General features: G+C 44.4%; 1 protein-coding gene across 1 annotated transcript in view; it reads right to left on the bottom strand.

Annotated features, from left to right (window-relative positions):
• Positions 1 to 25,511, bottom strand: part of PAPPA (pappalysin 1) — a 180,033-nt gene that overhangs the window by 147,991 nt on the left and 6,531 nt on the right. The window contains exon 2 of the mRNA XM_033077497.2: positions 4,550 to 5,618. Coding sequence (XP_032933388.1) covers positions 4,550 to 5,618 — 1,069 coding nt within the window. The remainder of the gene's footprint in view (positions 1 to 4,549; positions 5,619 to 25,511) is intronic.

Raw genomic sequence — 25,511 nt, 5'->3', positions numbered from 1 at the left:
GGGCTTTCTGAGCTGTCAGGCACTGACCCCCAGGAAAACACTGCTTTTGACCTGAGGCCATGGAGAATGCTTCCAAAATTGAATGGCAGAATTAAGATCACAAGTGTGTAGTTTGAATAGAAGTGTGTAATATCACATGGTGGAAAACTTAGAATTTAAGGTTTTAGAATATAGTGAAAGGTATAAGGCAAGATAGAGGTTTTAGGGCAGAAGTTCCTTTCTTCTTCACTTCTTCTTCATGGCTCCAGGTGGTACTTTTGTAATTGGATAGAAAATTCTGCATTGTGGGCCACGGGTGATTAGTTATTGGCTTAAAAGTAAAAACAATTTAGGTGGCTGTTCTTAATTCGACAATTTGGCCTTAAGTGCTAGAAAAGGACAGAAGAGGGTGGGATCAGCAGGACACTGGGCTCCAGCTCTCAGGGAGGGTTGGAAGTGGATGATCTTTAAGGTTCCTTCCAACCCAAATTATTCTGTGATTCTATGATTCCTTGGTTTGATGCCAACATGAGTTTGTTGCAAATGGACCAGCACTTGTACAGCTCATCCTGCCCCTTGTTTAAGCAGAAATGAAGGGCTGTGAACCTTTGGGACACACATGTGGATGTTGAGAAAGTCTGTCCCCAGGACAGTTATTCTGGGGGGATTTCCAGCAAGTATTTGGTAGGCCATATGGATTGAGGGAGTTTGAAGTGACTCCAGTGCTTTTACTGCTTCAGGAATTTCATCAGCGTTTTCCTAAGAAGGCACCAAGGGGAATGCTTCCTTATCTGTCCATGAAATCCTGTGGTGAAGGCTGATGTGCAAGCCCAATATTACATAAAAGGAACGTCTCAGTTAACCATAGGATGGTGCAAGAACTCACCACATCAAATGGCATTTACCGAGCATGGTTTCCTATGATCCCTTGCTGCTTCTTTCAAGTTCTTTGAAAAGCAGCCATGGTAGGTGTCATGAGCTCAAAGTCTTCCCTGTTTTGTAACCAGCAATATACCAAATAACACAAAGAATGAGTCTTTTTGGCAAGGGTGTTTATTCCTTCTCCTTCCCTTTGTATTGGGCCAGACTGTATGATCTTAGCATGTTCTAATTTCTCGGAATTGCAGAAAAGCAGAACAATATTTGTAAACCTTCTGCTGGGACAAAATACATTTTGTCCCACTCTCATGAAATTAATAAAAAGAAGTGAGGCAGATATTCTTGGATAAAGCCTGCTGTGTGGCTAATGATAACCAGTCCTTTGTTTTTTCCCTGCAGGCTATTAAAAAAGAGAAGAGATGATCTAGTTGGTACCACAATGTTTACAGCTTTTCTGTTGAGCAGCTCTGAGAGCAGAGTCCTCATTCTTACTGCTGTCCCTCTGACAAACTTCACTGTACTTAAATCTCTGCCACCTCACTACGGCACGGAACACCAGCTTTTTGCAGTTAAATATTTCTGGAGAGATGCCACAAAGACAGGAGACAGAAAAGAAACCAACCAGCTGTGCTGCTGGGATCAGCTCTGAAGTCACCACACTTGCACCACCACAGTGACTGAATGACACCATCAAAGTACCTGAGCTCTTTGTCCAAGGTGTCCAAAAAGGATCACAAGAAAATTGTAACACAGATCAGAGGTGTCTTGGAATTGTTCCAGTGGTATCACTTAGTCACAAAGCACCCACAGTGATTTTTGTATCAAGGCTCAGAGCAACTCTGTCCCAGGATGGAGCTTCATGGACTGGGACTCATAATCAGAAGGAAAGTGCTGGGAACAGATTCATCATCTTTTGGGGATAAAGAGGCACTGAGGAGGGTTCCTGTTTATTACAGCATTAATCAAGCATTAGCACTTTTTGGTTGGTTCCAGAGAACTGAAGTATTTAATGAATAAGCTCTGCTTGGTGAACAGCTGGCTGCAACTGCTGACACTGAGGCTGGGGAAGGAGCAAAGCCCAGTACCAAGGAAGACTGAAAAGTCTATATAAATACAAGTTCAGGAAAATTTTTATTGGTACCATTTCATCTTTCTTTCTTCCCTCCCTTTTTTACCAGACTGAATGATCTTTCCCCTTTCTTCTGCTATTGCTGGACTGAGCTTTGGCAGAGGAAATACCTGAAATGAGATGTGAGCTCTCCAAGGCTGCAATGTCTTCACTGCTGTGGTCCAAGGTCTGCACTAGAGGGGACTGAGGACTCTTGGCCAATGGAAGGATGACAAGAGGGGCTGGGGATGCAAAATGGGCCCAGATGGTGCTAACCAGATTTTGTCACTAATTGACAAAAATTGACATGGAATTTCTCTCTCAGGGGATGATGCTGACAGCAATACCAAAGCCAAACACAGAGTTTGAATCTTCACCCCTGTGGTCAGATGCTGCCAAAATCACTGCCCTAAACCTGTATTTGTTAACCTAAACACCCAAAGCAGTGTAAGACAGGCTTACAAACTCCAGTGATATGTCCACAGACCTAACTGGTCTACTTTGCCTTCCTGAGTGCAAACACCCATCATAGTGGGGAGTTGGAGCTCAGCCAAAGCACATCAGCCACCAAATAAAGGCTCCTACTGGAATTTCCCCTACTGCCTTCTGTTCCTTCTTGCCCATGATCAATGCAGCATTACAATGTCAGTGCAAGGATAAATAAATAAAACCTTTCTGCTACCAAAAAAATAAAAACTTGGAGCATCTCTGGATGATCTGAGGTTCTTGGCTGTGGGAGGATCTTCAGGCCTTCCTCACTATTTCAGAGCAAGGGGAGGTTTTTCTCAAGTCAAAATGAACCTGTAGAAGACCTGTGAGCTCAAGGCCATGAGATGTAAGTCCTCCACACAAGCTCAGCCAGGTGGTTGTCTCCAAAATGAACACAAAATTGTGCATGAAAAGCAACTACATGGTACTAAAGTAACTTCAAATTTTGCAATTCAATGCCTTGCTTGGGCTTGTGCAAGGACAGTCTGTGCAGCAAAAAAAGGCGTCATTTGAAATAGAAACATTTCTGTACCTCAGAATAACATTATGACATGGCCTTAAATCTGTGAACTATGATTTACAGGGTTTTCTCTTGTTTCATTTTTTATGGGCATTATGCTGGTCACAGAACAAGTGATAAAAGGGTACTATCAGATTAAAAATAATGTATTTTTTTCTTAAAAATTGTACTAGTTGCTATAACTAACACCTCAAGTTCTCAGAACTACAGTGTTAAAGCAATCTAATTTGCATTATGCCTTTGATGATATTTGCTTAGTTGAGTTCCTCTCCATTTGAAGAGTATTAAAAATTGGTATTTTTCCTTTCAGTGTTTTCAAGCATTAATATTTAAAGTATTTCCTCATTTGAGCTTTGTTCACTGCTAAGTGACTGAAGTCAAACTGAGCTAGAAGGATTTTTTAAACAACAACCTAGCTGGAGTGAAAAAAAAAAAAAAGAGGCTTTTCTTTCCAACTTAATTATGTGTATTTAAAGCTCCAGTAGAGCTGATAATGTTTAAAAACTTCTCTCTGTTAAGGAAGCTATAAATATAGCCTGAATGGCTGCAATGGAAGGGACTCCTGAAGAGCTCACTCTTCACTACTTCACAACCTGAACTTTAGTGTTGGGTGTTCTGACCATTAAGAATTTCCCCCCATATGGCTCCATGAATCCCTTAAAAAGCTGTAACATAGAGTGCAGATGAGAGAATTTCAGCTTCAATCTTCATCATTTCTGTGCTTGTATTTCTAACTCGTTCACAAGAAACACCTTATTACTTCAACATATGAACTTGTCTGCATTTGGAGTAATTGTGGGTATGTGGTACCCACCTGATGCAAGTTGTTCAAGGATGCCACTCCTCAAACTGCAGCATAAAGGCACCTTAGCTGAGGAGATGAGGATTTTATGAGCTCATGTCCACCCACAGAAAGCTGTCCAGCAATGAACTGGCATTACCCCTGTTTTCATTTATATGTAGAAAGGGGCACAGAAGAGTTTCATCACCCACCCAGAGTGTGCAACAGGAACCTGGTACCCACCTCCCTCCTCACAACCCCCAGACTCAGCTGCCCCTGCACGGCAGTGCCCACAGAGAGATGTACACACAGCAGTAAGAGTGTGGAATTACCTACCTACCTTCAAAGAAGTGCTACAGAATTAAAGTCTACCTAACAGTACTCATGTTCTGTTTCATGCCTGAGGGCCCTTTCCCTCTCCAAATACACATGAGCTTTCTGTGACATCTAATCCCCACTGCTCAGAGTCTGGAGTTAAAATAAACTCTGCACTGTTACAATATGCTGCTCATAGCCAACAACTAATGGGTCTCTTAAAATTGGCTGCTTCAATCTTTAGCACAGATTTTCCTTAGCTTGGCTGGAGAATACCAACTCAGGGGTAAGACACTGCTGAGACCATTACTGAGATTGCATTTGGAGAACTGCAATGTGAGCCAAATACAGGGGAAAAAAATACATTCATTAAACTCCAAAGCTCATAGTAGCAGCGATGAAAGGGTTCAACAGCCAGCAGGATGATCGATACCTAGACAGATATTCATCAATATGATCATAAAAAGAAATTGCCTACCTGTAAGGAGAATATGGGTCAAAGCAGGTCTTGGTGACTTCTGTTATCTCTGGGTTGCAGCACTCCCCCCCATCGAAGTTGTACCTCTCATAATTACAATCCATGTCACACACCCCGTTCTGCTTCTTCTTGTTGAAGAGCGTGTGGCGGACGTGCCGGCAGTCCCCGCCGTCGAACCCCGTCAGGGTGTGGTTGCACTCGGGGTCACAGTTCTCGTCCCCAATCTTGCTGATGTCGCAGTTGGCCAGGATGAGCCGGTGGCGAAGGGAAGAGTTCTTCACCTCCAGCACCTCCAGCTCCCAGGTGATGTTGTAGCGGCTGAAAGCCTCGTTCAGGTGCTGGTGCTGGAACTCGATCTGCTGCTGGCTGACGGTGGGGTTCTGGTGTTTGTCGTCGTACAGATTCACCACTCGGTAGCGCACGGTTTTGTTGCGGCGGAACCTGGGCAGTTTGTTGTAGCTGGCGATGACGTCGGTGTTGTCACACACTGTCTGCCCGCAGAAAGGAGGGTCCAGGCTGGTGTCCAGCAAATAGCCGTGGTGGTAGCTGAACTTGGTCTGAGGGCTGCTGCCATCCTTCATGGGAGACCAGCTGCTTTTCACATTCAGTAAACTGTCTTGAAGAACGAGCTGAGGTAGGGGCGTGTCGTGCCTGTGAATCGCCTGCTCCATGTCCAACAAGATCTCCTTTTGAGACCGGGCTGTCCTCCAGAGGCTGAAGTGCTCCATGTAACCCCGATAGTTCTGGTTCAGGGCATTTCCTCCCAGCATGAGCACCTTGCACTTCAAGGTCAGCAGACTGAAGATGCTGCCCACTTGCTCTCCACTCGTGGCCACCTGGGCGCCGTTGACGTAGAGTCTCATCAGGCGCCCGTCGTAGGTGGCAGCCAGGTGCACCCACTGGTTGGGGAGGTAGCTGCGGTGTGCTGCAATGGTGGTGACTTTGCGAGCACGGTCCGTCTTCAGCGAGAAGAAATAGCGGGGGTCTCTGTTCCCCTGGTCACTGACGGTGTTAATCCCCAGGACCCAGCCTCGGTCACGGGAGGTGTAAGAACATTTGTCATACAGTCCTATGTGCCCCCAAAAGAGAAATACGAATAAATAAGGATGACAGAATGAAGGCGTTAGCCTTTAAATCGTGTAAATATATCTCTCTAAATGTATATACACACACTCACCTACATCTGTTAGATAGTTAGTGCACAAGGAAGACTTTAAATCATCTAGGGCACCGTTGTGGGAGGTCATGTCAAGACATCCTATTAAAGGTAAAGATTTGCCAGTGGTGTGTACAAATGGGATTCCCTTTTCCTGACCAAAGCCCAAAACTTTTCTGCAAATTCCTATCACCAAAACATTGGACTGTGCATTTGGTTCTTCCCTTCCTTCAAGCCATTCATCAGTGGTTGAAAACAAAAACCTCGAGAACCAATCCCTGTTGATGTCACTCATCCCTCATACCCCTGAACCCTGTATCTAATAGGGTCCAGAAGGGAAAGAAATACAAAATCTAAATTCTGCACACTTTGGGAAAGCTGCACACTGAGCATCTGCAGTCATCTTGATAACTTCAAGCCCACAGATCCTACAGAGAGTGAATGGGACGTGTTCGAGCTGCCTTCAAAGTCATACCCAACAAAAACCAGTTAGCACATGGCATTCACTGGGAACACCACACTGGGAAAAGGCAAGAAATATGCACAGATGGACATCCACAGAGAGACAGACATTCAGAAAGACTCCTGCCCCCTCACAGGCACACTTCATAACAACTCGGTGCACCACAGAAAGAAGATTTCTGTCCCAAAGTGTAGCTCCATTCTTAGAGCTCTCTCACCCAGCCCTCAGACAGCTCCAAGCAGTGGACAGAGCCCACTCCTCCCCAGTTTGGGACTCAAGGCTCAGCAAGTTAAAGACAGACATTTCCATCCTTCAGTTCTCAAAGGCCAAGGGCTGCAGGGACACCCCTCACCAGAAACAAAATCATTGGAGCTTTCAGCACCAAATGGCCTTTCTACTATCAGCACATAGAAAACAATCCTTCCCCAGAGCCTCCACTTCCAAAAGCCTAAAGGAAAATCATAAATCTCTGACAGTTTCAGTCCTCGTGAAAAGACTAAATATCCCCTTACCTCACCCCTGCACCCTCACCCTCCCCTCACTACAACCAAATAACATCTTCTGCTTCTGACTAAGTTGCTCAAGAGCCATCTGTTAACAATCACTCATTAACAGTGCAGTCTTGTCTAGTATCAACAGAGCAAAGGTTACAGGAGCATTCACTGTATTTTTCCTCCCCTCTCCCAGCACCCACCTTCCCCCCTTCTCCTCACACCCTGCCCCTCTCCACCTCCTCCCCCTGTAAAAAAAACTCTTCTGATGGGAAAGTTAAAAACATTTAAACGGGCCTTTTTTCTGCACGCTGGTATTTTGCTAGGGATTCTGAGCTCCCCCTTTTCCTGTTTCCTTTGGAAGAGAGATCCCAGGGTTCGGAAGGTAATGTGTTTATTCATCTGTAGGGTGCACTCAGTTCAAAACCTTTTCAAGACCAGCTTCTGGTTTATACTGCTACTTCTGATCACGAGAAAGGAGAGGAGCAGAACCAGGCAAGGAAAAAACAAATGTGCTAAAAAAAAGAAATGACATTTGCTGGGATGGATATTTACCCGAGGAACTTGTGATGCGAGAGCCAAAGCAACCAATAACCTTCTGGAGTCTGTTTTTGAAGCGTTTTTAAGTTTTTCTTTATGAAATAAATCCTTTTACAAAGCATTCATTTTCAGATGGATGAGAGCCCATAAAAGTCTGTATTTTTATGCATCTCAAATGAAGGTATTGTCCAACGATAGTGGGTGGATAATACTGCAATGAATAAGAAGACAGCTGGCAAGACAAGTCCCTCTCCCAAATAAGTCATAAAAATCTCAGTTTATTGTAATAAGACCATTAGAGCTGATCATGCATTTTGTAAGAGAGTTTTTGCCTGCCAGGAAACACCAGCATGGTGAGAGAAGAAAAAGTGATGCAGAAATGGGCTTGTCCCAACAAATCCCTCTGAGAATCTGCATGTCTGCAGCACGGCCAGGGGAACCCCAGGGACTCCCTGGGCTGTTTTGACTGAGGCCCAGAAGGACAGCTCATCCCCACCATCTCCAGTCTCCTTTGCCATCCAGCGAGCAAATTCTCCAGGTCTGTGGATCACAAAGCAGCTGCACACACAGAAGCTGCTCCACCTGTTTCTTCAGGCACCCAAGATCCCCACGGTTGGATGGACAGCTGGAAGTCCTGTAAAAGGTCTCCAGTTCCAGGGAAGTCCACCATACAGCCTTTAAGGGTCAAGAATTTTTGCTCTTTACACTGACTAGGGCTAGAAATATTCCCCCAAAGAACTGATACATTATTGTAGGATGGAAATCCAGTTTCTCGGGCAGCATTTAAAGAAGATTTTCCTCTCTCTGAAGTGCTGCATGATGCTGGTGATTGACCTCTGCTGAGCACGAGGAGCTGCTGGAGGAATACTACAGAATAGTAGCAATCCTCCTTTGCCTTTGAGCCTTTAAACCCTGACGTGATGCAATGTGTCTTGAGTTGGGCTCAAAGAGCTGCCATCAATTCAAGATTTACAGGGAGCCAAAGGAGGACAGGAAAAGAAAAAATCCAGTGACAATAGGGACACCACTGAACACACCAGTATGAAAGCTGCTGAACTAAAACACTCTACTATTCCAGTTCCTTGCATTTTCTAGTTTAGGGCAAAGGTCACCACTGAATCCTTATGCCACGTACAGTATTCTTTTCTCAAACTTTTCCTATTGCAGACATCCAACTCTTGATGAAAAGATGGATTGAGCACAAGCCTTTCAGCAGCAAGAGTTGTTTTATTCTTAAGAGAAAGGAAAAAAAATGTAAAAAAAGGGACAAGAAATCCACACTCCCTTGTGCTGGGATGAGAAACCCAAGTCCCTTGCAAGCTGTACGAGTTCCTTATGAACCTCTTCTGCTTGAATGCTTCACCTATTTTCCTTCACTCTACTTTTGGCTTTGCACTGAGGATCCTCCGGCTAAGGGAGTGTCACTTTTCCGTTTTGTCCCCAGCACAATGAAACTAATTTCAGCTGGGACACTGGATGTCATAATAAAAGAATTTATTGCTTCTTCTATGACAACTAATAAGGGCAAAGCCATTGGAAGAGGGACATGTGAAATAATTGCCAGAACTTCTGAAAACTGAATAATTTGATGTTTTCACAATTTATTTCAATTTAGTAAAAGGTTCCATAGCCGTGAGTTATTTCTCAGACATAATTAAGAACATTTTAAACAAGAAGAGGCCTCTTTTACCCCAAACAAGGCTGGTTTTGAGCAAATCACCCCACATAATGGTTGACACTCCAAATTTCAAGTCAGCTGTGACCACAACCAACATTTACATGAAAAATGTACAGAGTTTAAATTCTCATTTACACTGAGAATTCTTTACAATAATGTGGTAAAGGACATTTTTAGCTACTTAATATCTCTTTACCAACCAAAGAGGCCTCATGGTAAATGAGACACAGCCAATGACTGAAAAACCACAATTTGGCGAATGTGCCTGAAGTTTCTGAGCCAAGAAATGGTGTGAAATAAAACTGATGTTTGTTTTCCCCACAGCAATTAGATTAAAAAAATATGTACAAGTTTCATACAGCAGCAGACAGTTTTCTTCACTTCTGCTTGCCCTGAGTTGCTAGAAAGGGATGGAGCTCCAGCTGAGGAGAACACTGACAGCCCTTCTTGCTCCTTAGTCTGAATGATTTTTTCCTTCTAAAGCTCTTGTTCCTGATGCCCAAGGGATTGAAATGGAATTTTGTATTTAATTAAAAAAAAAAAAAAAAAAAAAGGTGCTAGTTCAGCTTTCCAGCAAGAGGCACTGGAAGCCTCTCTTCCCCACAAAGGAGTGAGTCACTTCTCTGGAGAAGTGCACGAACAGAGGAAGATGCCACATTCCTTTATGCTTGGCCAGAGACAGACTTCAATGGCCCACAAAGCTTCTTCCAGTCCTATGATGTCCCTTATAGGAAAAGTTAATTCCTAGGCATCAGAAGAGTGGGGAAAGCTGGATAATTCAACTCCAGCGGCTCAAAGTCAAAAGCCAAACATGGAAAATGAGAAAGACAGTCTCCCTTTATTCTTTTACAAGCAAAATCTCAATTCTTTGGCTGCTGACCCTCAATAGCTCCACCATCACTGTCCATCTGACCTCTTCCTGGACCCCCAAACCAATGCCAGCATTTATGAGCCACTTTGTTTTCAGGACTTTCCTGGGGGCTTAAATAGAGCCACATCCTTACGTGGGCTCTGTGTACTGGGCAGGGTTTGGCAGCGTGAGCACAGCACAGAACATCAGCTGCTGAACTTGTGGGGACAGCCCTGGGTGAGGACATTGCTGTGTCTGTGATGGGAGCAGAGGAACAGCAGCTCACAGCTGGAGGCTGCTGGAGCCAGAAGCAGCCCTCTGTGGGCAGAGTTTGACAGGAGAGAGGCTGGAGTAGCCCATACAAGCTGCTGTAACGCACTGCAGTGTTATAAATAACATCCTCCAGGGTCTCCTCCCCTCACTTCAGTGCCATTTCTTATGTCTGGATACCAGCAATCTTTGCAGCAACCAACGCAGCCATAGAATGAACTGAGAATTTCATTCTTCATGCAGGAAAGTTTCCTCACTTTGCTGAGCAATGCAAAGTGGGGGCAGAAGGAGACAGGGGAAGGCAAAAGTAAAAGTTAAAAAAAAAACAAAACCCTTGTTATGGTTTCATTTCCAGCAGGGTGAGGTGGGGGAAGGGGAAGAGGGAAGTTTGGCTTTGAACACATCAGGTGCTGCAGAGCCGTCAGAGCCACGCAAGGCAGAATGGAAAACAGTGCCCTGCACTTCTGAAAGTTGGCCCTGCCTGTTTTGCTGGGAGACTCCAACCAGAGGTGACAGGACTCAGTTATGAAAGGGGAATTTAGGTCAACAATCAAAGCTGCAGTCAGGGGGCCCAAGAACAGGGAGCTAAAGGTTGGGGCTGTTTTTTTCTTTAGCATGCTTTAATCGTTTAGTATCAAAGCGCAGAAGAACGCTTGAAAGAGCAAATATTCTACAGGAACCTATAGAAAGCTTTTATCTGTCCAGAGGAAAATAATTAAAACCGACAGATTTGGGTTAAGTATCCCCATGTTCCATGCAATTGGATAAGTCAGTGAAGATCCACTGGAGCAGTTCTTGAGTTCTGCACTGGATATTTCATGGTATGACGTTGAACCCAATATAGTTTTACAAAGGGGAGAAATAATCTCTCCTTTCCTTTGCTGTGCTTCCCCCAGCCTCACTTCCTTCCACAATAGTTAAATAATTCAAAGTCCAGAGTACTTAAGGCAACATCTCTGTCTATACCATTTCCAACACAGCTAAGAGGCCTCCTGAGGTCACCCCCTGAGACAAGGAGTGGTTCAAGGAAACCACCTAAGGCTTGCTCAGGTGGCAATGTACTACTTAAAGAGCAAAAAGGGGATGTTTGCTGCTGCTATCAATCTAGCTGAATTCACACCAGATTTTATCCTTTACAAGCTATGCCAGAGGATTCAGACCTGAGAGAGAAGGACAGAGTTCTTTTTGTTCTGCCATGAAAGACAAGAACTTCATCGTGTAGAAATACAGAGTCTAATACAGCCATGCCTAATTAACATTGAGAATTTAGCCCAAGGCTCTTTAAAATCAAAATCTTTATATCAGTGTAATTTAGCATCAAATTAAGCATACATTGTGTACTGTTTCTCAAATTCCCAGTCACTCATTTGCTCAATGAGATACCTTGAAGTCTGAACAACAGCAAGACATGAATTTATAGTGGCTGGTTAGTTATGAACATTACATAAATCCTTCCCTGTTGATAACAAAATCATGTGGGCTGCAAGAGAGCAGCCACTGGCATGGACAATCATATTAGTGACACTCCAGCGAGCCTATTGTGGGAATACACCCGCTCACAGTATAGAGGAGCTTACTGCAAATACATCTGGTAGGCTGGGCTTAGTGAGAAATTACAGCTTGTGAGGGTTTTGAGGTGTAAGTGAACACACAGCACTGTAACCACAGGGCAGAGAAGGAGCTGAGTCTTTGCATTGTTATAACAGGGCCAGCCCAGGGCTGGGCATGGCTTTTCCAAGGGCTCCTTCATCCACAGCCTCAGCGTAAACAAGGGGTACTGGGAAGGTTTACTCCTTATCTAGATCTCCTCAAGCATTTCACAATAAAGCTGCAGGACCAGTGGAGACTGGTGCTTGGTGAATAAACTGTTTATGTTCTAATAACCAGCTTTAGGTGGCTTTTTAGATAGACAGAAAAATGCACATCCTTCACAAGGGTCAAACTTCAGTCCCTGCTAGGAAGTCTGGGACTACAGGAACATTCCTGACAAGGGTAAGGATACTGTAATACCTGCAAAACCATAAATTTATAAAATTATCCTGCCTTGTTCTGAGAAACAACTGAATATTTTTGGATGAAGCTTGGAAAACCAGTATGTGTCCATGTTATTAGAGATTTTAACCCACACAGGCATAGGAATAGTGAAGATAGTAGAGACGGGCTTCTCATGGATCCTGCTCAAAGTCAAACTGATGTTCCATCAGGGAATCACTGCTGTATGTCACAAATATGGGAGACTTTGCATCCAGCTTGATTCAGAACAAAAATTCAGGCTTTTGGCTGCCAATTTTAACCCTCTAGTGTAGCCTTATTAAAAAGTTGAGTTTAGTGTTTATGAAAACCCAGATAAGCTTCAAATATCAGGAATGGAAGGCACTCAGTAAGTTTGTTGGTTTGGCTGAAAGGGATCATCACACACCCCTGAACTCCTGAGCTTATCTCTGCTCACTGCCCAGCAGAACCAGATTACAAATTAACCCTCCCATTGTACCTGAGGCAGCTGATTCACCTCCAGAGAAATCCAGCATTAACACCATTCCCACTTGAAAAGCAGGTGTTGCAAAACACATGGATACACATCAGGAGGAATGCATGGAAACCATCCATCTTTCACAGACACATGCACAGCACACACAAACCTGACAAAAAGGACATTAAGATAAAGCAGCAGAAGGGTCACTGGGCTCACACAGATGAAGGTACCCAGCAACGTTTGGTGGGACACAAGTCACCTCTGCTTCCACATCTCCTCTTCCCCCCTGCACTGTTTGCCAAACACTGATTAGCTGTCAAAGCTCTACAGAGAAATTTACTCTTGCCCACACTAACACAGAGTGGCTTTCCACCCCTTTGTAAGAGTTAATGCTTGACAGCAACCACAGAGAATCTTCTGTGGGAAGAACAGACACGTAATACCATAACTTCCAGGCAATCTAAATGATAAAGAGATATTTCTGAGCTCCTTTTAGATAACAGCAGAGAGAATTGATCATAAACTGGGTCAAGATAGGTCAGCATACCTCGGAGCAGATCAGATGGCCAGAGCATCCCAGGAGGAAACATTCTCCTGGAAGGATTATTAGGGGCACATCTGTGCCATCAGATGACCGTGCACAATACCCATCAGCTCACGGGGAGTTCAATATGGCATTTCCTTTCAAAATGTGCTTTGTGTCTGACAAGCAGTGCAAGTCAATCAGCTGTGGCAGCGCCCGAGCCCGGAGCGGGGCTGGAGGAGCGCCCGATGCGCTGCCCTGGACGGCCACAGACACAGGGCTGGGGCAGTGGAGCTCTGCACATGAGGTGGCTTGTGGTGCTGATCAAAACACACAGCCAGGATTAAAGGGGGGACAACAACACAGCTTGTTTTGCTTTTTAGAATTCCCTTGTCTCTGACCTTTACAGCAGCTTTAGGGCAGCGCTGGAACCAGCTGAGCAGTTACTACTCCCAGCTGCAGCCAGGAGAGCTTTTACACCATTGCACAATGCATGTGTGTTTGCAGGGGGGAGGTTAGGGCTGGAGAACAAAGGAGGAAATCTAGTGGCACCTAAATCAAACATTATGATCAATGAGGGAGTGGGAAGAGAACCTGGGGAGCAGGGACAACCTTACAACCTTTCCAGGATCAGACAGATGGCCAACATCCACATTATTACAGAAACAAAACAAAAACAAAAAATTCCATGAATGCAAACTAAGGCACCCTGCGAGGAGACTGTAAAAATCACATCATGATAGCTTAGACTTGTCTTTGTAATTGAGGGGCATTTCCACATGAAACAGTTCTAGTTATTTAATTGGATTTTGAGAACATTCTTGGGCAGACACTTTGTGAGTACAAAACTGAGTAGTTCCAGTGCATTTATGCTGATTTATACTCTGCAAGGGCTTTGCCTTGTGAAAATTAAATATCTTATTGTAAAAATATCTTCGATCTTATCCAGACTCAAATATCTTATTGCATCTGGCTTTCCCATATGACTGCATCTTTCCTGTACTGATAGAAACAACTGAGGCATTTATCAACCTTCAAAGAACTGACTCCAAAACAATCCACAGAGGAGGAGGCTGCAATAGCAGTGGGGAGAAGGGAGCTGATCGTGCCTGTTTTCTGCTGCTCTTATGAAAGGGATCCGGGCCTTCACTAATCCTGACTATTTCATGCCTCAAATTCCCTGCTCCATACTTGCACACAAGTTCCAAACCCATACACAAACCACAGAGATATTTCTGCTTTCTAGGAAACGTCCTGCTGAAAAAAACCCTGCCTCTCTAACATGATATAACTATTATAGTATGCATTCCAGATAGGCTGGAGTCACCACATACTAACCTAAGTATATAATTTTAGAGCTTTATTATTCTGCTCGGTTTGAATCCAATTTCATTTGTTTTGCTATGATTTTCCTCCTAGAAATACCTGAGCCTGTATTTCTGCTCTACAAATACCAGTGATCACTTGATCTGTGAGCACAAATAAATAGACATCTAAAAGCAGATTCTCACACAGATACTCATGATGTCTTAGAAGTGCACAGAAACAAATTCACACCTATTAAACCGAAGACTGTAGCTGTGAAAATTCAGCCTTCAGTTCTTAAAGGACAAGATGGGACAGCGATGGGCAAACCTCCAAAAGGTCATAATTCTGCTTCGCTTTCCATAAGTGTTGCCAAAGCCAAATCCTTCTCGAAAGTAATTGACCTTCTCAAGTCTGCAGAACTGGGAGAAAAATGTAAAAGAAACAAGCTACCTTGGAAGATTTTTGGCAATTCTTGTATTTAGCTGAGCAGCAGGAAATATCATATGTCCAACCTTTCTTATGTTATTTCAGCCCTTCTACTTCTGGTTAAATTTGGAAGCAGAGCAATGAAGACTAACAAAATACCATGTACAGGCACGATTTTCTCTGTGCAGAGGCCTATATACACATGTGCACATGGCCTGGAGGGAGCAGACTGGGGCATTTGGAGCACTTGGCTTGAATTTGAGTTTTGAGGAACACACTCCAGCTGGGGATGGCTTGAATGAAATGAAATCCTGTCTCAGAATACTAATTGCCTCCGACAGGGTTTTGGTCAATGTTTGCAACTCAGCTAAAGTCACAGGGATAGGTCATTCCAGTATCCTGCATCCCCTGGACTGGTGTTCTGCCCTGAGACTGGGGCAGACCACACAGCAAGGGGATGGCAAGCTGAAGTCAACTCTGGCTTATTCTCTGCTTTCTCATCCACTTTGTTTTTAAGGGTCTGCTGTGTTGGCTTCCCATTCTCGGTATTGTCAAAGGTCCTGATTCCAGAGGGGAAACCTTAATTTTTGCTTCTCCAAGTCTGTTCTGAAGGTAAACTCTTGGCATCATTGAGGTCAACTATAAAGCTCTTACTACCTTCAATGAGGAAAGATTTCAGTCTTGTTTTTCAGGTGCTTTTCAGTCATTGATCAGCACATCCTTCTGGAAAAAAGTGACAATATCTAAACAGGATTTAAAAAGATCATCTGAAATGGAGCTTACAATTTAACTGCAGGGACAATGAGGGAACCCTACAAGGAGTTGGAAATATTGTGGTGATCAGAAATTATCCTACCAATGTCAAGGAGACCCCATAGAAATTAAAAAGAGAGAAATTAAAAGATTTGTAATTAGCATCTTAGTGCTGCTTTACTGCTGGCTTCAACTATTTTTCCAGTAATAGCAAAAAAACCCAGAATATTTTGACATTAGAAATTCTTAGACACAATATGGGTGAATATGGTGAACACCACTGAATTAATTCCTCTTTAAAGACCTGGCAGTTTGGAAAAACAATTAGTTCTATATTGAAAGCTCTGGTGACAGATATTCCACCACTCTGCTCAGAAAGGTTTTTCAATTACTGTCTATTCTCAAGGCTAAAACACTGCTAAAACACTCTGTTCTAAAGTTGCTTAATCTCCACTGGATCCATTGGATTTACTCATATCCTCTAGCATTCATTTCTAACCCACAATTATCAGTTTAATATTCCCAAAACAATCATTTCTAGATTATGGTGATCAAGTCGCCCCTGATCTTCTTGAGTCCAGCACTTCAAGACTTGTCACAAAACATATAATAATTGTCACTGCTAATTATTTTCTCTCTAAATCCTCTTCCATACAACATCCTTCTTAAACTGTAGACACCAGAATAGGACAAAGTGCTTTGGCAACAGCTACTCCAGTGTCATTACAGGGGTAACACAACCTCCCCAGTCCTGCTCAATATCTCCTTGTTTACCCAGCCAACAATGACTCCAAACCTTTGGCCACAGCCTCACATTGGCAGCTCACATTTACATGCTTTATCTATTCCAACAGGCAGTAACTGCTCCACATTCAGCTTCCAGGTGAAAGATCCTTTTTCCTCATCCATCCTTTGTGTGTGACCTGCCGCCCCTCTCTCTATATGAATGACTTCACATTTGGCTTTGCTCTAATGCATAGTTTGCATGTTCTCAGCTTTTGAAAACACCCAACTGAGAGTCCTGTTTTGGTCATTGTTTACCACTCCCTGCACTCTGCAACATCTGCAAATTTTATCAGCACTGATTTTGTTTTCTTGCAGGTTGTTGACAGAAAATATTAACTAGTAAATAGCCAAGATTGCATTGTGCTGAATAGGAGGGAATGTGGCCAGAGTCACACTGTTCAGGCAATGGCTCTGATTTTCAGTGGGGGAAAATAAATACCTGTGATCCTCATGAATACGAGCTTACACAAGTCAAGAGAAAAAAAGATGGGACAAATAGATAAGTAGGAGACTGGCAAGGTGTGCCCCCTGTCTTTCTGTCTCTTTGGCATTCTACAGCCTCAGTCTTCCCTGTACAGCAGCACAGGAACCCAGCACGACCCCGGCCAACAGGGCTCCTTGGCTGAGCATTCCAACCTGTTGGTGCAAAGGAGTGGCATTTGTCATTCACAGCTTCACTCATGAAGCGCTGCACTAATGACATTTCCTCATCCTCACAAACAGCATCTCTCTGCAGGCTGCTGAGAGCCATTATCCCACCTTTGGAGATGGGAAGGACAGAGCTGGAGGCACCTCAGAGCAATTGCAGAGCAACAACTAAAACCCCAAAGCAACCTGTGTGCTTCCACTGTGCCACAGAACCAGCAGCTGGAATTAGCAGGAGAGGGAGTCTGCTTCTCTCACACAGGAGTTGCATCACTGCTGAAACAAACACCCTTTCTTTCTCCCCAAGCATCTAATTTATCGCTGAAGGAAATCTCTGTTCTCTTTCCGAAAGCACCAGCCAAAAAGAAACCTCTACCCTTTGCAACAGCCTCTGTTTTCTCCTCTGCCAACTGGTCTCTGTCTCTCCTTTCCTCAGAGAACATCTTGTTGCAATGCCCTTCTAGAATAATGTTCACATAAACCCGTGTGCCTATTCCAGCTTGTCCTGTCACCAGTGTGTGACAAGTGTCAGAGTAGCCCATAAAAGCCAGGCTGCTGGCTCCACAGGGCAAAGGACACCATGTGTTGAACACATTGACAGCTCTCAATAAATAACAGCCCTGCTGAGCAGCTGGTTGGGTTGCTGGGGTTTGGAAGAATGTTGGCCACATTGCCTACTTGCGTGCGTCCTCCTCAGTGAGGCACAGACAATCCTGAGCATGGGGAGCGGAAATACATCACTTCCAGAACAGACCAAAGAGGAATCAAAAAAACAAAGTATCTGAACACAAGTTAAAGCCTTGACTCAAGTTTTATGGCCAATTTTGGACATACAGAAGTGCAATAAATTGTTGATTTGTTGATATAGGTGCAAAAGATGTTCCTCCTGAGGGAGTGGAGAGATGGGCGGTGGTAGGAAGAACTGTCCCAATCTCATTTCCTTCTTCCCTTTCTCATGGAATACATAAGTCCCATTTCATTCAGTCTGAGCCCTCTTAAGTCTGAGAGCCTAGAAACTGTTCACAGAACAGTTTGGCCTTCACAGTGTGAGGCAAAACACAAGGTTTTGGCAAAAAGACTTTTGCTTCTCTGCCTCTACCATCAGTGTTTGAGGCTCAGAGAAGAGTTTGGACCAACATTCAGCCTCCTGCTGCAAGGTCTCTTCCTCCAGGAGTGCAAGTGCTCCCAGCCCACCTTTGCTGCCAAATCCCAGCCCTGCAGAAACCTCTGGAGAAGAAACACGGCCCCCTTGCTGTCTCATTTTGCCTCTGTGAGACACAGCTGCTGTTGCTCCCCTCTCTGGCCTGTTCCATGGAGCCTGCAGGTGTTTGCAGATGGCCATTTCCCAGTTAAACTGGTGGTATGCCGATGTTTAAAACAAAATAAAATAAACCCCCAGTGCTACGGCATCCAGTTGAAGACCACTGCTGTTTGAGCATTGCCTCTGCTGAGACACAGAATGTAAACAGTCTGTTTGATTAAACCACCCCTAGCAGGAGGACTGCGGGGAATTCCAGCCTTTCCCAGCAGAAGATCCTCTGCTCTTCAATAATTCAGAACTCCTCAAAGGGTAAGAATGAGCTCAACCTTCCTGCAAGGAGAAACTGTTGATAGTAATGCTGGAATTCTTGGAGGAAGCTCACCAATATAAACCAGGTCCATTCCCACCACCTCCACCCTGCTCCTTTATGTAACCTGCTCACAGGCAAAGGGATTGTGCAACAACTGATAAACTGTCCATGCTGCAATGCAAAATGCTCACTTCTGATTATCTTCTCTCCGTTGGGATGGGAGGTGCAGAGACCACACTGGAGTAGCCCTACAGATAAGACTTGACAGAAGATATTTGTTCAGTAAGAGAAACTGCTCTTTCAACAAAAGGCAATAGATAAGACTATTTTAAACCATCCCATTTCAAAGTATGGAGATTCTGCCAGCACTGGACACCTTTTGTAGTACACTTCTAAAACTACAAGTGGAACCACAAGTTCCACATCTATTATATCTGTAAAAGCTCCCTTAGCCCCAGTTCCAAACACTCCTTATGGAAGACAGGGAGCCTGGAACAGTGACACGAGCACTGCATTGACACCCCAGCTCTGCCCAAGTGAGGAACCACAGCCCTGACCAGGCTGCCTCCCTTACTGTCAGAGCTTTCCTATATCTGATGATCCTCCTGTGCATTTTGAGTGGCCAGAAAGATTTATCAGAGGATCCAATTGTCTCCCAGAAGGAAACAAACACCTAATCCACTCACCTTGTACCTGATACCAAGGTGCAGTGCTAAAGACACAAACCAGAAGCAGTCACTATTTATTCTGTGCTGTCAGAGATTTGTGGGACCTCTGGAACAAGTCAAAAAACATTCTGTGTTTTCCTGCTGCCAGCACCATTACCATGCTTTGCTCATGCCCATGGTGACCGCAGTCCTGTGTTCCCCACTCCCCTGGGTACAGCTCACTCCTAGCTCCTGAAGGGGTGGTTCTGTGAGAATGGTGTGCAACTCCAGATGGACCATCAGCCCTGTGCTCAGACTAGAGTGGACAATTATCCTTTGGGCTATTTTAGTTCTTTTACAGCCTTTGCGCAACTCAAGAGCAAGAGTTTTGCCAGGAGCCAGAATCTAGATTTTGATGTTGAAAACAACAACAAGGAAACAGAAAAAAATCAGTGGATTTACCAAGAAGAAAATCTACAGGGTTACTGAACTCAACCTCCCTGCTCGGGGTTCCCGAATGCTGTCCATGCTGGTTTCAAAGCAAATTGAGACCGCAATTCTTCCCCACTTCTTTTATATTTTCCACTATGATGGGAAAAGATGAGGAAGACACAGAGTTAGACAGACAGGCAAACATCTCATCAAAGAAACTCCTACAGGCAGATGCAGGGTAGGAAACATCCAGCAACCCTGCTGGCTCCAACCCACAGCCCGGGCCCGGGTGCGTGGTTGATTTTCACTAACTAACTTTTCTTCCCGTGAACTTCCTCTGAGAGTGTTTGTTTATAAACAGAGGAGGGAATATTATTGCTGGAGATGGGACAGTACGGGCGGGGGTGAAGGAGTTTAGGCCACAAGCCTGGAGAGCAGAGTTCAGGAGTGTTTGTTGCCGGAAACACAAAGGGCTCACTGTAACACTGGTCCATGGCCCAGTTCCACAGTCTGGAGGGATTACGATATAGGTACATGCAGAAAATACTTCAAAAAAGCAGAAACAACCCCACATTGTACAAATGTTTCCCACTGCATCACCATAACCATTACACACCCAAATAAAAGCACCGACAGCGGTGCCGGTGGTTGGAGGTTGTTCTCCACAACATCCACCACGCAGCTGGGTCACCTTCCCCATTGCCTGCCCTCTGTCCCTGCCCCAAACTCTGCACATCCACAGGTCTGGAGCATCCCCCTCCCCTGGTTTCCTCTCCAAAGGAGTTACTCTAGGTTTACACTGGTGTGTTCAACAGCAGAATCTGGCTTGTATTGCTTGCCCTTGCCTCTGCCAAGTATGTTTCAAAACTGTGTGTGTAATGCATTTAGCAAACATTTGCTTTTTCTCCCAGTACTCCTTTTCTCCCTGAACATCTCCATTCACGAGCTACAGCACAGGAGGCTTCCAATTCTTGTCTAGTTTACACTGAAAATAATTCTCATTAAATTATCTCTGGTGAAAGGTGCTGTTTTGACCTCCGAGAGGCTGCTCTGTTTATCCACAAGACAGATGACATGCAAGACAGTAGTAATGCAAGCTCCAGATTTCAACTTTAGCACCTCAGACTTTACAAGCACAGATGCTGCTGCATTCAGAACAAACTCCCGTGGATTGGATGCACAGCCTCCCAGTACAGACAGAAACACTGGTTGTTCAGCCATGAGGTGTGCACTGGGTGGTGATTCCTCTCCAAAAATCCTCTGGGGGCTCTTCTGCAGCCTCTCACCTGAGCTTAACTACGGGGCAAGCAAGTTGCTTTTGACCTTAATTTAATAACATGAGATATACAGAGACAGATTTTCAGCATTTCCCAAGAAGATAAGCAGTTACAACTTCCACGTTTTACAAGCTATTTCAGCAAGTCAATACAATAATCAATGTGCAGACGGATAAAAAAGTATCAAAGTATTCCAATTTAAATATGAGTACTCTGAACTAAGGGGCTTTGCTGATATTTGTTTTTCTCTCCCATTGTGGGCTGCACACACTGTTCCATCTGAGAAATACAATAATTTGTGTGAATTCAACCATCACCAGCACGTCTGGCTCAGAGATATGAATTCCAGACCATCTGATTCTCAGCCATCTCCAAAGAGCTCATGTCACAAATGCCAAGTACCTTCCTCCCTCAGCCCCTGTGTTGTTACCATCAGGATGTCACCTGGCAGGTGACAGACCCCACCACTGTCTCAGTACTGCCATTATCCACTGAGAAACCATCAACAGCTACAAGGAAACATCCTACAGGAATTAGGGCATGTGACTTCACATGGAGAACAATCTCAGCTGAGGAATAGCCATCATCACCCCTAAAAGACCATAATAAAAAGTAACAAGGGCTGCTGGTGGGCTTGATTGCTGACTTTGTCACCAGCACACTGCCACATCCAGGACAAATCAGAGCATCCCTCTGTTCCTCAATTTCCCTGATTTTAAGGGATGTACTCTCTCACACCTGAGACTCATCACCTTCAGCACCAGGAAGTTTTGTGGCAAGTTCAAGACTATAAAACCATAATCTTGCTGCAATGATAAAGAAAAATAATAGCACTAGGATACATTAGTACAGGAGGGAAAAAAACTCCATTCAAAACTAAGTAACAGTGGTAACAGCAAAGGCCTTTCCTTTCCATTTCTTTCCCTGTCTTAAATAAAACAAACAAAATAATGGTGATAAAATCTGTTTCCTCAATCCAGTGGATGATCTTTGTGAATACGTTTCCAACACTAACAGCAGAGAACAGACAAGGAAGAAAGCAAAGGAGGGAAGGAGCCTGCAGCTGATGCTCGGTGTCGGGAACAGGGCTGCTCTTCTCCCAATTCCATGACGACAGAAGACTCCTGGGAATCAGATGAGGGAGGGGAAGATGGGTCAGAAGAGAGAAATCCATATGGGAAAGTGATTTAAAGCAAACAGAGAGACAATAAATTAGATAAAGAAAAAGGAGGAAAAACACGGCGGAGGGGAGGAAGGAGAAGAGATAAAAAGCCCTAAATATCACCCAGAAGGAAGAGTCGAGAGCCCACCAGGCCCCAGGAGGTGCCCAGCACAGAACAGAGTGGTTTGTTTCTCTAACACAGCAATTCTTTTGCTTTCATGAGCTGGTATCATATCTCTCAGCTGCTGCTTCACCAGGCCAACTCCAGATGCTTCTCAGTTTCACTTCCCCCTCACTCCCTCTCTGTGAGAGCGAGCTCCTTGTTTGTGCACGGCGAGGATGGATATTAAACAGAACAATATCAATAATTCCCGGAAAAGAGGCGAGCCTGGCTGAGCACACGAGCACTCTGCCTGCTTACCCTGTGTTCCCACAGCGCTTCCAACACCAGCTGGCCAGAGCCACCAACCTGTGGCCACCCTGGAGGGGACACCACCCTCCCGAGGCACAGGAGACGGGAGAGGAGCAGGGAAACAGCGGCTGTGCAGGGCAGCAAGGAGGGAAAGCAGGGGAATCAAGGACAGCAGATAGTAGGGGAAAAACTGAGGCTAGGATGGTGATAAGAGAGGGTGGAGGGATTGGATGGAGAAATCGCACTTACATCACCCTGCAGAACAGAAAATGGGAGAGTGGGTTTGGAATAAGGGAGATTTTAACATTAAAAACATAAAAAGGAAAAAAGAGAGGGGTGGAAGTATAGAAAGGTTGAAAGAGACAGAGGCCAGTTTGAGATTTGGAGTATAGCAAAACCAAATAAACATGTCCCCTTCACCTGATGTTAGGGCTTCAGAGTTTTTCTTTTCTCATGTCCAAAGCAAAAACATTCTGCAAAATAAAGTATAGTGAGGCAAGGGCCACAGACAGGTCCAGGCTGTAGAGAAGGGGTGCAGAAAACTCCCTGAAAGCACAGCCTTTGCCAGATTCAGCCCAGCTCAGTGGTATTTTTCATGATCTTGACCAGGTTTAGAATCAAGTCCATGCTTCCTGTGTAACCACGACTCTAGCCCCATTCTGCCAAGGGATAATTGACCTGTGTTCATATTTGTTCACTTCTAACCATGATACACAATGTACCCTCCCTCAGTGCTGCAAACTTATGGATGTTCAACAGCCCTCAAATTGTTCTGATCATTGTCAGCAAAGATAGCAGAAAGCAAATTTCTGTGGTAAGACATTCACTCCTGTTCTCTTCTCACCTTGCCTTTTTGAGTTCTGCTCTGCTCCTGTTCAGAGTGAGAGTACTTTAACTTCATGGATGGCTTTGGGGAAAGTAAACTTTATAATAGGCACTAACATCAAATCAAAGCAGTTTACAAGATGTGCCACTTGTGTCAGAATATGTGGGGGAATAAACAAGCTGCTCCTCCTTGATCATTGGAGTTTAAATGCTCTATTGATCTGGGAAGAAAATCAAAGGTGCTTTGGAAATGGTGTGTGTGTGTGCATGCATGCTCAGAGCTGAGAAAATGAAGAGAAATGTGGAGAGACAGAGAAAATAGCACAACAATCAAGTATTCCTTCTCCTCAGAAAAGTGAAATAAAATCAAGAATTGCATTCAGATGTCAGCAACCCCCAGGTGGGGAAATGAGCACAGAGCAATTGAAGGGTGAGGTCAGGGAAAAGGTACATGTTCATCTTCAGAAACCTCTTTTTGGGAAAACAAAGAAACAAAATGCACAGCAACTGTGCCCAGAACAACACATGAAACAAATGCCCAGAACCCAGGAAGTAGAAGAGTCCAATATATTTTGTATATATGAAATAGGAAGATTAATGTATACTGCCCATGTAAACATTACTGGATGAAAAAATTGGTAGCACTGAGAGAGGAGGGTAAATGAGAAAGATTGTGTTAGACTTGCTGATACACTTGAGAGAAAATAATAGAGGATTTTGATCAAACAAGTATTTTCTGACACATTTTCTCAATCATCTGGAATGTAAGATGTGAAAAAGTAAAAATGGAATCCAGCATTCATTCCTGCTACAATGGGATGTAGGAACTGCCACACAGGCTAAGACCAGAGAAGGGTGGGAAATGTTTGATAAAATATTTTTCTCAGGAAAAAGGGAAATTAATCAAAACAGACTATCTGTGGGAAAGGATCAGTTCTGGCAAATATTCCAACTTAAAATTTCAATAGAAGTTTCATAACTGTCAAAACACCTGATTCATTTTAATTCTTTAAAAATAAGAAAGCTGATACCTTTTACCAGCCAATGTTTTCCTTCCTCATACTTAACAGTTTTCTAAACCAATGTTTTGGATTTTAGGTACTTAAGATGTTGTCAATCTGTCCTTCTCTTTTCCTGTCTTACATTAAAATGGTGACTCTGGGTCTTAGCTAAAGAGCTTTGGTTTACAGTAGAGCACAGGGAAATCTTCTGTGGCCTGTGCTGTATCAGAACCCACAAAGTGGATTTTATGTGAATGTTTGGACTAATTATCTGCTGTTATATCCCTGACACTGCAGGGGACTGAATTTGGCAGCCCAGGTGGTCCCTTCCCTGCTCCTGCTGCTGTAATTTCTATCAGAGAAAAGAAGAGCTGAAAAAGCAACAGATAAAATTAGAAGCAAAACTATTATATGGGAGCATTTCAGCTGACCCCAGTCATGAAAGGGTTTATTTTTGTTTTTTCAATATGTCTTTTTGAAAAAAAAAAAAAAAAAGACACTATACTTCAGTGGTGGTTTGTGGGGGTTTTTGGGGGGTTTTTTTCTGTTTTTTTTTTTTTTGTTTTGACTTTTTTTGTTGTTTTTTTTTTTCCCCCTGGCTTGGGCCAGCATGAAAATCCAATGTGAAAGCACTTGGTTAAACCTGTGGCCTTGAGAGCACCAAAACCCTGTTGGTCCTGCAATATTTTTCATAGAATGGTTTGGGTTGGAAGGGACCTTTAAAAGTCATCCCATCCCACCCCTGCATGGCAGGGACCCCTCCCACTGTCCCAGGCTGCTCCAGCCCCAATGTCCAACCTGGCCTTGGGCACTGCCAGGGATCCAGGGGCAGCCACAGCTGCTCTGGGCACCCTGTGCCAGCCCTGCCCACCCTGCCAGGGAACAATTCCTGCCCAATATCTGATCCAAAACTATTCTCTCTCAGTGTGATGCCATTCCCTCTTGTCCTGGCACTCCAGGCCATTGTCAGAAGTCCCTGCCCAGCTCTCCTGTGGAACCTCTTCAGGCCCTGACACTGAGCTCAGCCCAAAGCTTCTCCTCTCCAGGTGAACAATCCCAGCTGTCCCAGCCTTTCCTCCCAGCAGAGCTGCTCCATCCTCTGATCCCCCTGGTGCCTCCTCTGGACTCTCCAGCAGCTCCAGCTCCCTCCTGTGCTGGTTCCAGGGCTGGGGCAGCTCTGCAGGTGGGGTCTCACCTGAGCCCAGGGGCACAGGGACAGAATCCCCCCTGCCCTGCTGCCCAGACTCATTCTGACACACCCCAGGACACGAGT

This window comes from Catharus ustulatus, chromosome 21, assembly GCF_009819885.2.
Source record: "Catharus ustulatus isolate bCatUst1 chromosome 21, bCatUst1.pri.v2, whole genome shotgun sequence".
Taxonomy (NCBI): Eukaryota; Metazoa; Chordata; class Aves; order Passeriformes; family Turdidae; genus Catharus; species Catharus ustulatus.
This window is presented reverse-complemented; position numbering and strand designations above follow the sequence as displayed.